Consider the following 13,736-nt stretch of genomic DNA (forward strand, 5'->3'; position numbering starts at 1 on the left):
ATTTTTCCTAATTTATCAATGTGGATATTGACAATATTGGGAGAATAGTATGTTTGATAAATTCTCCATGCGTTGTTATTTTATTTTTCAATATTGGTATGTATATTTGCGCATTAGTTTCAGTATATAGGCGCAGGAGCGGCTGTGTGTTAGCAAGCTTGCTTACGAACCATATGGTTCCGGGTTCAATCCCACTGAGTGGCATCTTGGGCAAGTGTCTTCTGCTATAGTCTCGGGCCGACCAAAGTCTTGTGAGTGGATTTGGCAGATGGAAACTCAAAGGAGCCCGTCGTATGTATGCATGTATGTATGTATGTATGTATGTATGTATGTGTGTATGTATGTATTTTGACAACCGATGCTGGTGTGTTTACGCCCTCGTAACTTAGCGCTTCGGCAAAAGAGACCGGTAGAATAAGTAGTAGGCTTACAAAGCATAAGTTCTGGGGTCGATTTGCTCGACTAAAGGCGGTGCTCCAGCATGGCCACAGTCAAATGACTGAAAGAAATAAAATGATTTCACATTTTCCTAACATATTTATTTTCCTGCACAGTTTGTGACAGAGGGTTTTTTATATATATATAAGGCGGTGAGATGGCAGAAACGTTAGCACGCCGGGTGAAATTCTTAGCGGTATTTCGTCTGCTGTTACGTCCTGAGTTCAAATTCCGCCGAGGTCGACTTTGCCTTTCATCCTTTCGGGGTCGACTAAATATGTACCAGTTACGCACTGGGGTCGATATAATCGATTTAATCCATTTGTCTGTCCTTGTTTGTCCCTCTATGTTTAGCCCCTTGTGGGCAATAAAGGAATAAGAAACGAACAACCTGTGAGAAACGAAATTTAAAATGGGATGCTAGTATGACCTAAAAACATATCTGTTATGTGATTCACAACGTTTACACTCGTAGAGAAGACGAGGAATGTTAGCCATTGTTGTTTGTGTCATTTTTATTTAACTAGTGTTCTGTAAAATATATTCATCCCATCGACCCATCACTTTGTAAAACAGAAACGTGAACGCGTGTGTGCTTGTGTGTGCATGAGTGTGTGCGTGTGTGTGCGTGCATGCAGTATGTATGCATACGCGTGTTTGAGCGTGCGCGCATGTGTGTGTGCATGTGTGTGTGTGAGAGAGAAAGAGAGTTAGAGAGTGAGTGAGTGTGTGTGTTTGCATATATATTTATATCTAGCGATTGCACAAACACAGATTATGCGTCTTGTGTTGTTACGCCAAATTTGCTGCCGAATAGCATCTGGGGAAGGTACCCTACATAACACTGACTGTTAAAGAACACCCGAGGGTCATACACCAGGTGACACAATTCGCTCTGGAATTGACACAGGCCATGCCTAACTTAATGACACCACCTGGAAAAGCCATTTAATGATTTTTCCTATTACAGCCATTAACGTGGTACGATAGCCCATCAGAGTAAAATGTTATTGTGTGCACAGATATATCTGGATGTAGGTGGTTTACCTGGAATTTGTTGGTGATATTCATTCAGGAGTCATTTGAATGTTATGAGATCTTTCTCTTCTCTGATGTTTCTTGGCATGATCTTAAAGAGAACAGAGCCACTTGTTCTGCTTTAGTGATGTGACGTAGAGTGAGCATGGTTTTTGTCGAGGACGGATGGCACGGGGAACAAACCCTGGGTGAATTTTAATGTTGATGCCAACATCATTTGGGCAATGCTCTTGAAATTATTTCCACATACTCACAAAGAAATGATACGGCACTCGAGGCAGCGTTGGAGGGATCAAATTTTGAGTTTCTCGAGACGATCCCAAGACCTGTCATATCATCCATTTTCCTTGTGATCGATCAAAATAGCTTGCATGCTATCAGTTACAACGACGTATGTTCCAGTTGATCTGATCAAAGGAACGGTCTGCTCGTGAAATTAACGGTCAAGTGGCTGATCACTCGACAAACACTCCTGCCCTTTAAGTAGTTCACAGAGAGATTCAGCGCAAATAGAATGTGATGACTCTGGTCTTTTCAATTTCATGTACACCTCATTTTTCTCAGATGATTGAACGGAAGCAACGTGAAATAAAGTACCTTCTTCAATATCAGAACGTCAGGAATTGAACTCACGACCTTACGATCGTGAGCCGAATATCCTAACCGCTAACCCCGGCACCTTCACATTTATTTAAATTTTTACGTATGTATATATATACATATATACACATACAAACATACATACATACATACATACATATATATATATATATATATATGTGGGAGGCGAAATGGCCCAGTGGTTAGGGCAGCGGACTCGCGGTCGTAGGATCGCGGTTTCGATTCCCAGACCGGGCGTTGTGTGTGTTTATTGAGCGAAAACACCTAATAGCCCCATGACGCTCCGGCAGGGGGTGGTGATCCCTGCTGTACTCTTTCACCACTCCTTCTCTCACTCTTTCTTCTGTTGGCCTGCTCGCTTAGCCAGCGGGGTGGCGTCATTTGAAGGCTAAAACAATGCGAACGCATTGTGACCAGCGATGTGTAGCAACTTCTGATGGTCTGGTCGGTCACGTGATATATCACGTGACGTGATATATATATATAAATTGGTAGGGGCTCTTGATACAGTCACACCACTAGTTGAAATACCATGTTAAATTAAGAATATATTTTATATAAGCAAATGTATTCTTAGAAAAGAAAAGCAGAATGATACGAACATGTTGAAAGGAAGTTTTCTTATTGTGTGTAAGCACTTTCGCCATTTAGAGCTTTTCAAACGCAAGTGTTATAGATGTATTCCAGTCATCCATTCATCTATCCATCCATATATACATACCTACAAACATGCATACACACACATATATGTATATATATATATATATGTGTGCGTGTGTGTGTGTGTGTGCGTGTGTGTGTGTGGGTGTGGGTGTGACTGTGTATGTGTGTGTGTGTATGCATGAATTTGTATATGTACGTATTTGCGTGCCATATTTGAATGTGAGCGTTTATAGAGAATCGGGAGAGAGAGAGAGAGAGAGAGAAGAGAGAGAGAGAGAGAGAGAGAGAGAAAGAGAGCAGGATAGAGATTACGGATTCAAAGTAGTGCAACATACCGTTCTAAGTTCGGCCATTTGACCATCAAGAATGCCATATCTCTTCTTCCAGTCAGCAAGTTGCTTCTCCAATTCGCTTGTCCTCCTTCTGCTGGTTTCGCTGTCTGCAATGCGGTGGGCAACTTCATCGTGTAATCCATCGATTTCCGCTTGCAGTCTGTCTCTTTCGTCCTGCACTTGGCGCAATCTAACAGAAAAATAATGAAATTGTTTTGCCAAAGAATATTTATTTTTGTTCGGTATGGACTGGTATGGTTGGCAACCACGGTAATACTGAAACATGTATGTGTTAACAAAATATTAACTACAATATACCAATATTATACATTAATTGTTAGCAACAGAAGCAATTTTTATAACCAACTTAACGTGGATGGTTTGTTAAAACACCGAATACTGCGTTATTAGCTTTGACAGATCCTCTCATATAAGTTCTTGGTGCATAAAAGTATACGCATAAATCATAGCAAATCTAAAACGCCTATTATGGGCGCTGGAACTCTCATACCACAAGAATTTAGTCTGCAGGCGGCGTCCGTTGACCACATACCTATTTCTTTACTACTCACAAGGGGCTAGACACAGAGGAGATAAACAAGGACAGACAAAGGGATTAAGTCGATTACATCGACCCCAGTGCGTAACTGGTACTTAATTTATCGACCCCGAAAGGATGAAAGGCAAAGTCGACCTTGGCGGAATTTGAACTCAGAACGTAGCGGCAGACGAAATACCACTAAACATTTCGCCCAGCACGTTAATGGTTCTGCCAGCTCCCCACCTTTGACCGCATACCAGTCATATACCGTGACCACGTTATGCACAATATCAGCGTTTCTTTATACAGTGATGTTGCAAATAGCCAGCAGGCTTACTAAAAAGTAATCATTAGAACAGTAGCAGTATTGGTACGAAAAGGCAATCTATATATCCAACTTAATGTGGGTATCTTGTCAGAACACCGAATGCTGAGTTACCAGTCTTGAGAAATTCTCTCATATAGACGCTTGGTGCATAAAAGCACACATATAAATCGTAGCAGACGAAGATTGCTTGTTATGGGCGACAGAATGCCATATCACGTGATTTCAGCCTGCTAGACTACGTCAGTGGGAGGGGTCCGGTGAATGCATATCGGTCAAATCTCATTGCCATGAAATATAGAAATATATCGGCATCTTCTCAGACACAAAACCGGACGCTTGCCCCCGATGAGATCCAGTAGACTGAAATCAGATGATATAGGAATTCCATCGCCCATAACAAACGATATTCGTGTGCTATGTGTGTTATTGTATGGGGCTGAGACATTGCGAACAACAGTTAAGTCAAATAAGCAAATACAATCATTCATCAACATATGCTTGCGTAGTATACTTAAAATTAGATGGCCCCAACACATAAGCAATATGGAGCTATGGCAAAGAACAAACCAAGTTTAAATTAGGGGCAAATATTTAAGAAAAAGTGGAAGTGGATTGGTAGCACAATTAGAAAAGTAGCGAAAAGTGCTTTAAAGTGGAAACCGGATGGATATAGAAGTGGCTGTGTGGTAAGTAGCTTGCTAACCAACCACATGGTTCCGGGTTCAGTCCCACTGCGTGGCATCTTGGGCAAGTGTCTTCTGCTATAGCCTCGGGCCGACCAATGCCTTGTGAGTGGATTTGGTAGACGGAAACTGAAAGAAGCCTGTCGTATATATGTATATATATATATATATATATATATATATATATATATTATATATATATATATATATATAAGTGTGTGTGTATATGTTTGTGTGTCTGTGTTTGTCCCCCTAGCATTGCTTGACAACCGATGCTGGTGTGTTTACGTCCCCGTCACTTAGCGGTTCGGCAAAAGAGCCCGATTGAATAAGTACTGGGCTTACAAAGAATAAGTCCCGGGGTCGATTTGCTCGATTAAAGGTGGTGCTCCAGCATGGCCGCAGTCAAATGACTGGAACAAGTAAAAGAGTAAAGAGTAAAAGAGTATAGAATGAGAGGTAGGCTTAAGAACTCATGGCGTAGATCAACACAGAAGGAACTGGAGAAAGGGGGACATTCGTGGCAGAGTATAAGTACAGAAGCGAAAAATTATGCGACATGGAATTCAATTATAAGTGGCCTGTACTCCGAGTTGGAGGGTTAAAGGCAGAAAAAAAAAACGATTTACGTGCGTACTTTCATGTATCAACCGCCAAAGTTAATAACAGTATTCGGTATTCTATTATTAAAATTACACAGAAAAGTACCAACCGGAACGCCATAGATTCTAATTCTGTTTCACCTTTTCTGCAATCATCCTGTACGCAGCACTCTTAACTTTAAACAGATATTTTACGTTAAGAAGGGGGATTAAAGTTATGTGTGCTTTCTACTGGAGTTGTCAACATAGTATTTTTTATGATCTTATATATGGAAAGAAAAATATATGCTGGCAAGCCGTTGAGGAAATACTCATAATAGTAGATAGGAGCACTCCGTCGGTTGCGTGGCATCTTGGGCAAGTGTCTTCTACTATAGCCTCGGGCCGACCAAAGCCTTGTGAGTGGATTTGGTAGACGGAAACTGAAAGAAGCCCATTGTATATATGTATATATATATGTATGTATGTGTGTGTATGTTTATGTGTCTGTGTTTGACCCCCTAGCATTGCTGGTGTGTTTACGTCCCAGTTACTTAGCGGTTCGGCAAAAGAGACCGATAGAATAAGTACTGGGCTTACAAAGAATAAGTCCCGGGGTCGATTTGTTCGACTAAAGGCGGTGCTCCAGCATGGCCGCAGTCAAATGACTGAAACAAGTAAAACAGTAAAATAGTAAACACAATATAGTATAATCCTTGATGATCCTCTACTTTTGGGTGAGCGTTCTTCATCTTAATTTACATCTCATATTAATTAAACTGTGGAGGCGCAATGGCCCAGTGGTGAGGGCAGCGGACTCGCAGTCGGAGGAACGCGGTTTCGATTCCTAGACCGGGCGTTGTGTGTGTTTATTGAGTGAAAACACCTAAAACTACATGAGGCTCCGGCAGGGGGTGGTGGCGGCCCCTGTTGCATTCTTTCTCCCCAACTTTCTCTCACTCTTTCTTCCTGTTTTGGGTGGGGGTAACGCTGCGATGTACTGGCGTCTCGAGGAACGCATAAGCCACAGAAACTGGGAAACCGGGCCCATGAGCTTGGCTTGGCTTGAAAAGGGCGCATAAATAATAATAATAATATATATTTCTTTATTGCCCGCAATGGGGCTAAACATAGAGGGGACAAACAAAGACAGACAAAGGGATTAAGTCGATTAGATCGACCTCAGTGCGTAACTGGTACTTTATTTATCGACCCCGAAAGGATGAAAGGCAAAGTCGACCTCAGCGGAATTTGAACTCATAATAATAATAATATATATATATTGTATATATATATATATATATATACACATATATATATTATACATATATTATATATATAATATATATATACATATATATCACATATATATATATATACATATATATATATATATATATATATATATATATACATATATATATATTCTATATATATAATATATATATATATATTATATATACATATATTATATACATATACATATATACATATATATATATTATATATACATATATATATACATATATATAATATATATATATCATATCTATATATATATATCATATATATATATATATATACATATATATATATATATATATATATATATATTATACATATATATATATACATATATATTATATATATATATATATATATATATACATATATATATATATATATAATATATATATATATATATATATATATTATATCATATATAATATATATATATATATAATATATATACATATATATATATATATATATATATATATATATATAACCTATGCAGTAGATATCAACTGTTAGCGGACAGTATTAGCAACCATAGTTCGTTGTTAATTATTTAAAGCATCTAAAACAGACTGAATTCTTTAATGTCTGAAATGGATTAGTGTAGAGATAATAATTTGGAAAGTCAAAATAGTAAGTCGCGTTAATGAAAGCTTAGCTAAATTTAATGGGACCTTAGGTTCCCATCATAGCTTCACATTGACAAGAAATGACCCATGATAAAGAAATCAGTTTACACAAAACTTGTACTGAACATGAAAGCTAGGGTGGCTAGAAACGTCATTGCATCATAAACATATTTAAACTTAAACCGTATCGATAAGCATATCTGACCTAACAGCTCAGATACTATTCATCTAGATATTGCCAATTTAGCTGAATCCTATTTATATTTCCTTGTGGGGTATCTCTCAACTATGCAGTGAACCGCAAAGAAACTATACAGTGAGCCGCAAAAGAGACGTGTGTGACTGTGAAATATGTTTTAATTTCATTATGTCAGAGATAAGTTTTGATAAATCTGATTAGGTCATGTGTTCTGGTAGTGGGCGGATCCACCACATTGAGATTGTAGGGTGTGACATGATCAAGACCATGTATACCCTCCCTGGTTATTCAAAATGGCAATACACCGTCGGTACATGAAGTGCATGCGGCGGTTCACAAAAGCCTTTGGCACCTGTATCTACACCCTGAGGAAAGCTGCCTCCAGTTCCATACAAGCTGTCGGCCTTGGGACCACCTGGTACAGCCATCTCTGAATTACATCCCACAGATCTTCAATTGGGCTCAAATCCGGGCTGAGAGCCGGCCACGGCATGGTTCTGCTGCAAGACGTCCATGGTGACCCTGGCCATATTGGAGGGAGCATTGTCCTTCTGAGATACGTGGCTATGATGATCCACGTAGAAGGACACTATGTAAGGTCTTAGGATCTGGTCAGCGAAGAGCTGCGTTGTGAGGCCATTCCCTCTGCCTACACCAACATTTTGGAACACATGGGGCCCAATTCTCTGATTTAGGCTTATAACATCCCCACCCCACGCGCCTCTTTCCATGACATATGCGTCTGTATAGCGTTCGCCCCTTCTACGCCTCGCTCTCACTCTGCCATCCGAGGTGGAAACGCAGTACAGGAACTCGTCAGAGAAGACTACCGACCTCCATTGTTGATGCCGCTAATATCGGTGCTGTGTAGCTCACTGTAGTCGTGCCAGATGGTCGCGGGCGGTGAGGACAGGCCCTCAAGCAGGACGACGGCCACGCAGTTTATTGGCAGTCATTCGACGTCCTACCGTGTCTTCGCTGATGGGTCGCTGTCCAGTGCCTATGGTCTCATGTGCTGTCATGCTGGCCGGTCTGACGCGATCAGGGAGATGTTGCAGCTGGACGAAGTGGTCCTGCCTGGGCGTGGTCACCTGGAGGCGCCCTCTGCGGGCACGATCTGCAGTGCCGTTGGTGTTGTTGTTGTATCGCTGGTGCAGGCGATAGACGGTGCTGACATGGATATTGTAAGCTTTCGCAAGGACCAGGGCATGCGGCCCTGCTTCCAATCGGCCGATAGCTTGTTCTCTCTGCGCTTCTGACAATCTGGTCATTCCTGATGCGTCCAAATTACGAAAGCCAGGAACGCAGTTCAATTTGAATTTTTATGACCATAAACTCCACGAGATGCAGGTGCATTTCGGTTTCCATGACAATTGTTTGCGACGGCGATCTACAGTATTCAACGCAGCTGCGCTTTGGCCTCTCGTATCAGGGAAAATTGAAAGTTTACCTGTAATTTGGGTCTTAGCGACAAACTACCATATTTGGAATATTTACGCTTACATCTCCGAAGTGAATTTTCATAATTTACCATATAAAAATAACATTTGAAAACATCGCGTTTCTTTTACGGTTCAGTGTATTCTCTAGATGTCAAGTTATACCAAAATTATTTTCAAAAATGAAAAACTCCCCAGATCGCCTTTTCTTTTACATAATGTGAAAATGGACCAAGAAAATTTGTTCTGAAACAAACAGACCTAACAAAATTTACGTGCCTAAAATTATATCTCAAGTATTGCAAATCGTAAAATTTTAAGATCTGATGCCTGACTAGAATATGAAAATTCACTTTACGTAGAATGTGAGGAAAAAGGATTAGAAGTAATTATAGTAGTCTAATTGAGAGAATTGACCAAACTTTTAAGATGGATGTTAATGATGTGCAGAAGCTTTAAACGACATGAAGAAGAACAAAAATCAAACATTAACAACAAATTGTACTTACTGTTCGCTCAAATCTTCAACTTCTTCTTCAAGCGATTCGTTTTGGGACTTTACAGTTGCCAGTTCCTTATCCTTGTCTTCTAGGAGTGCTTTCATTTCATGCAGCTGATCTTCGTATGAGGTCTTGACTTTATCAATATTAAACTCAACCCTAGATTTATTTAAGAGTTCCTTAAGATGTTTGTTTTCGGCCTCCAACATACGTTTTGTTTCAAGGTGGTTGGCAAGCTTTGAATTCAAACCTTGCATTGCCTTCTTCTCTTTTTCTCTGCTGTTTTTCATATCAGCAACATGTTTTTGAGAACTTGATGCTGCGACTCCTCCGGCCAAGACTAATGGAGCTCTTTGATTAAACGCTGCCATAGAAGCTCCAGATGGAACACGAATACTGTTCCTCCTAACTTTTCGTCTTGGTACTGTTGATGTTGTTGTTGGTGGTTTTGCTTCAGACATTTTTGTTGTTGTTACTCAAATATTTTTTGTTCAAGAAAAATATTAAAATAGAATGAGAAACTGTTCACTATCTGGGGAACGAACGGGACACAGAAAATCTTTTGCAGAGCGATTTACAGCTTGCTTTCCGACACAGCTAAGTGACCAAGTCTAAGCCCTGCTATTGCCTTATATATACCAGAGAAGAAATGTAGTGAGAATGCACGAAGAAGGTAAGAAAGAGAGAGAAATGCAGATAAAAATGAGAGAGAGAAATTAAAGCGAAGAAATGTCAGAATATAGTAATAGTGGGAGATCCAGGCTATGGGGTATGCACCAAAACAAAAAAATAAATTGTTCTCATTATTTTAGCTTTCATTCGTTCTCCTTAAAAGTCCGTTACACTTCTTTGAGTATACACGGTTCGCAAAACGTAATGAAAAGATAATTAATGAAAGAAATGTAACGAAAGTAGTACACCTTTACGTTTCAGTTAGCACTGAGCATAATCTTAAAACACTCTTGGACAGCCACACAGCTACCTTCACATGATGATGGATATGCTTGCCGTCATAGAAAACATATTTCGTGCTTAGTTTCTCTTGTAAACAATCAAGAGTTACTTTCTCAAAAATTATTTTTTCTTCTTCTTGCTCAATTTCTCCTATGAAATATTTTGTCAAAAGCGATTGGCAAACGTTAGAACAACAACAGAATGTCTAGTTATATTTGGTTAGGTCGCTATGTTCTGAGTTCAAATCCCACCGATATTTCCTTTGTCTTTCATCCTTTTGGGATTGATAAAATCTCTCTATATATAAAGCTGAAGTTGTCTCTGTCTGGCACGTTTGGTGGCCTTCAACTAACACTATCTCCTCCTAGACCCTGCAGGCGCAAGTTGACCAAAATTGAGAGTATGATAGAAGAAGGCTTGCTCTTCATTCCATAGAAGAAAAAATTCAAATCGGTCCATGTTAAGACCAAAAATTATTTACATCACAAAGGTGCTTTTTTCCTATGAAAATCCCGATTTTTTACGATTTTTTTACTGCTGTGTCGCCATTTTTCGGTGTATTTCAACCAGAAAAATGTTCACTTAAATAAGCTGCATAATGCAAAATTTTTACTTAATGATTTTGCTATAAGCAGTGAATAAATGTGGAAGCGCAATAGCCCAGCGGTTAGGGCAGCGGATTCACGGTCGGAGGATCGCGGTTTCGATTCCCAGACCGGCACTGTGTGTGTTTATTGAGCGAAAACACCTAAAAGCTCCACGAGGCTCCGGCAGGGGGTGGTGGCGACCCCTGTTGTACTCTTTCGCCCCAACTTTCTCTCACTCCCTCTCTTCCTCTTTCTTGAGTAACACTGCGATGGACTGGCGTCTCGTCCAACTGGTGGGGAACACATACGTCAAAGAAACTGGGAAACCGGGCCCATGAGACTGGCTAGGCTTGAAAAGGGCTAAAAAAAAGAGTGAATGAATAGAAAAATGATTCGCCAGACACGAGAAAACGATTCACAGCATTTGGATAAGTTGAGTGCGAATGTCAGCGGACATTTAATTTCTCATAGCTCAATAAATAGATTACGATTTGTGTATGAGATTTAACTTTATTGCCTTGGTAGGTCTCCACAATGAAGGCCAGTTAAGTAGTTCTTATAAATTAGGTCAGTTTTAATCATGATATCAGTTGGTCTCCCACAAAATATTCACGTCATTTACACTCATGCACGAAAGCACACGCACAAGCACACATATTTCAATTACATTTTGTGTGTGTGTGTGTGTGTGTGTGTAAGCATGTGTTCGTTCATTTCTCTATTGCACCTTCACATTTGATCATCGAGTTACTGATATGCGCTCGTAGACGACCACCCGATCTGATCAAAAACATAGGTAACTGCGAGAAGTGATAGTGATGGAAAACAAACGAAATTCTAGGTTACTTCAAATAGGTTTGACACATATTTCAAATTCTGAAGGCAATTTCACAGCAGTTGAACTTGGAGAAAAAATTTTCGTTCATAGCTTTGAGCTGTTTAACAGTGTCTACACCTTTTACTACAGGCGACTATTTTTCTCCACAATAACCAAAAGCTTCCATTGTGAGTGCGCGCGCGTAGAACAGGATATTGATTTTCACCTATCTATTACTATAAATGCTCTGGGCTTTGAATATTTTCTACTCTAGGCACAAGGCCCGAAATTTGTGGTGGGGGGGCTAGTCGATTATCGAACCCGAAAGGATGAAAGGCAAAGTCGACCTCGGCGGAATTTGAACTCAGAATGTAAAGAGAGACGAAATACCTATTTCTTTACTACCCACAAAGGGCTAAACACAGAGGGGACAAACAAGGACAGACAAACGGATTAAGTCGATTATATCGACCACAGTGCGTAACTGGTACTTATTTAATCGACCCCGAAATGATGAAAGGCAAAGTTGACCTCGGCGGGATTTGAACTCAGAGCGTAAAGACAGACGAAATATCGCTAAGGATTTCGCCCGGCGCGTTAAAGATTCTGCTAGCTCGCCTCCTTAGCACTGGGCTTTGAATATCAGATTTCATGGAAATTCTTGTAATGCCAGAGTCCTCCAAGAACTTATTCACATGATACAAACACTATCGATTAGAGAATTGCTGAAAATTCATACAAAATAGCAGGGACATTATATTTTAAGGTACGTGGATCAAAACATGCCTACACTCACTCGTACTTGTAGAATATACTCACACACACACACACACACACACACACACACACACACACACAGAGTAACCAATTCACAAAGCTTTGCAAGATGTCTTGACTCAAACGAAAGAGTTTTACTTCTTTATTAAGGATATATCAAACTTTTGAAGGCCGGAATAAATACATTCCAAAGATGTGTGTATGTGTGTGTGTGTGTGGATGTTTGTGAATGTGTATGTGTATGTGTGCGTTAGTGTCTAAATTCACAAAACATCCTTCCACCCAGCTGTTGGCCAAACCCCTATGCATAAACTATACGTCAACACAAGATAAGGCGGCGAGCTGGCAGAAACGTTAGCGCACCGGGCGAAATGCTTAGTGACATTTCGTCTGCCGTCACGTTCTGAGTTCAAATTCCACCGAGGTCGACGTTGCCTTTCATCCTTTCGGGGTCGATAAATTAAGTACCAGTTGCGCACTGGGTTCGATGTAATCGACTTAATCCGTTTGTCTGTCCTTGTTTGTCCCCTCTGTATTTAGCCCCTTGTGGGCAATAAAGAAATATATACGTCAACACAAGAATAATTTGGAACACTCTTGCTCTCTAGTTGCTGTGAAGTGCGTTCGAACCTCTTGACTGTTTCTTTACTGTATCGACACATGCAGGACAAAAGCCAACATTTAACTCAGTAAGATTTAAACTGGAACAAAAGATGATATTATAAACTAAATACAACGAAACTCCAATCGATTCTGTCGATTCTGAATTATTCTGTTCTTATAAAATATTAAAACGAGAAAAAAGACTATTTAATGGTAATGAAAAAAAATCATACGACAATATAAATATATTAATAACGTTTTATTGCCATTTTTTTCCTTTTTTTTTCATACAATTTCACGAAAGGATCCTCGAAATTGAATTACAAAGGGTACGGTTGTTAATAAAATAAGAAATAGTGCTCTGTAATTCGAGAAAAGTTTAATCTTTTCATAAGATAGTGTTACTTATTACCTCGATTGCATAAATTCTGCGTTTTTATACAGTGAAATTCTATTAAGTACAAAGCATTTGGCAGCAAAATACACCGTACAATGATGTTGTATTATCTAGGTAAAATGTAGTATAGCAATCTTTTTTGAAATCACGTCAACAAAAGGTATCAAGTGGAAGCGTTTGTTAATATTTGATAATTGTTTAACAATGTTGAGATCTTTTCGGTTTGACCGGCAGTTTTTTAAAATAATTTCCACGTAACTAAATACTTTTAAACTTCGTATACTGGTAGAATATGTAACATAAAACATCT

The 13,736-nt window shown here is 39.5% G+C and overlaps 1 protein-coding gene across 4 annotated transcripts in view; it reads right to left on the bottom strand.

Annotated features, from left to right (window-relative positions):
• The window catches only part of LOC115222739 (70 kDa neurofilament protein-like), a 51,757-nt gene extending 41,851 nt beyond the window's left edge, over positions 1–9,906 (bottom strand). For 3 of the 4 annotated variants that reach the window (XM_036511813.1, XM_036511814.1, XM_029793039.2), the window contains exons 1-2: positions 9,301–9,904; positions 3,096–3,282 (exon numbers count right to left, since the gene is read on the bottom strand). In XM_036511813.1, the coding sequence (XP_036367706.1) occupies positions 3,096–3,282; positions 9,301–9,752 (639 nt within the window). In that variant the 5' untranslated portion in view covers positions 9,753–9,904. Of the gene's footprint in view, positions 1–3,095; positions 3,283–9,300 lie in introns of all 4 variants that reach the window. The other variant, XM_036511815.1, reaches the window with a different exon arrangement.
• Positions 9,907–13,736: the final 3,830 nt, after the last annotated feature.

The sequence above is a fragment of the Octopus sinensis genome, linkage group LG21, assembly GCF_006345805.1.
Source record: "Octopus sinensis linkage group LG21, ASM634580v1, whole genome shotgun sequence".
NCBI classification, from domain to species: domain Eukaryota; kingdom Metazoa; phylum Mollusca; class Cephalopoda; order Octopoda; family Octopodidae; genus Octopus; species Octopus sinensis.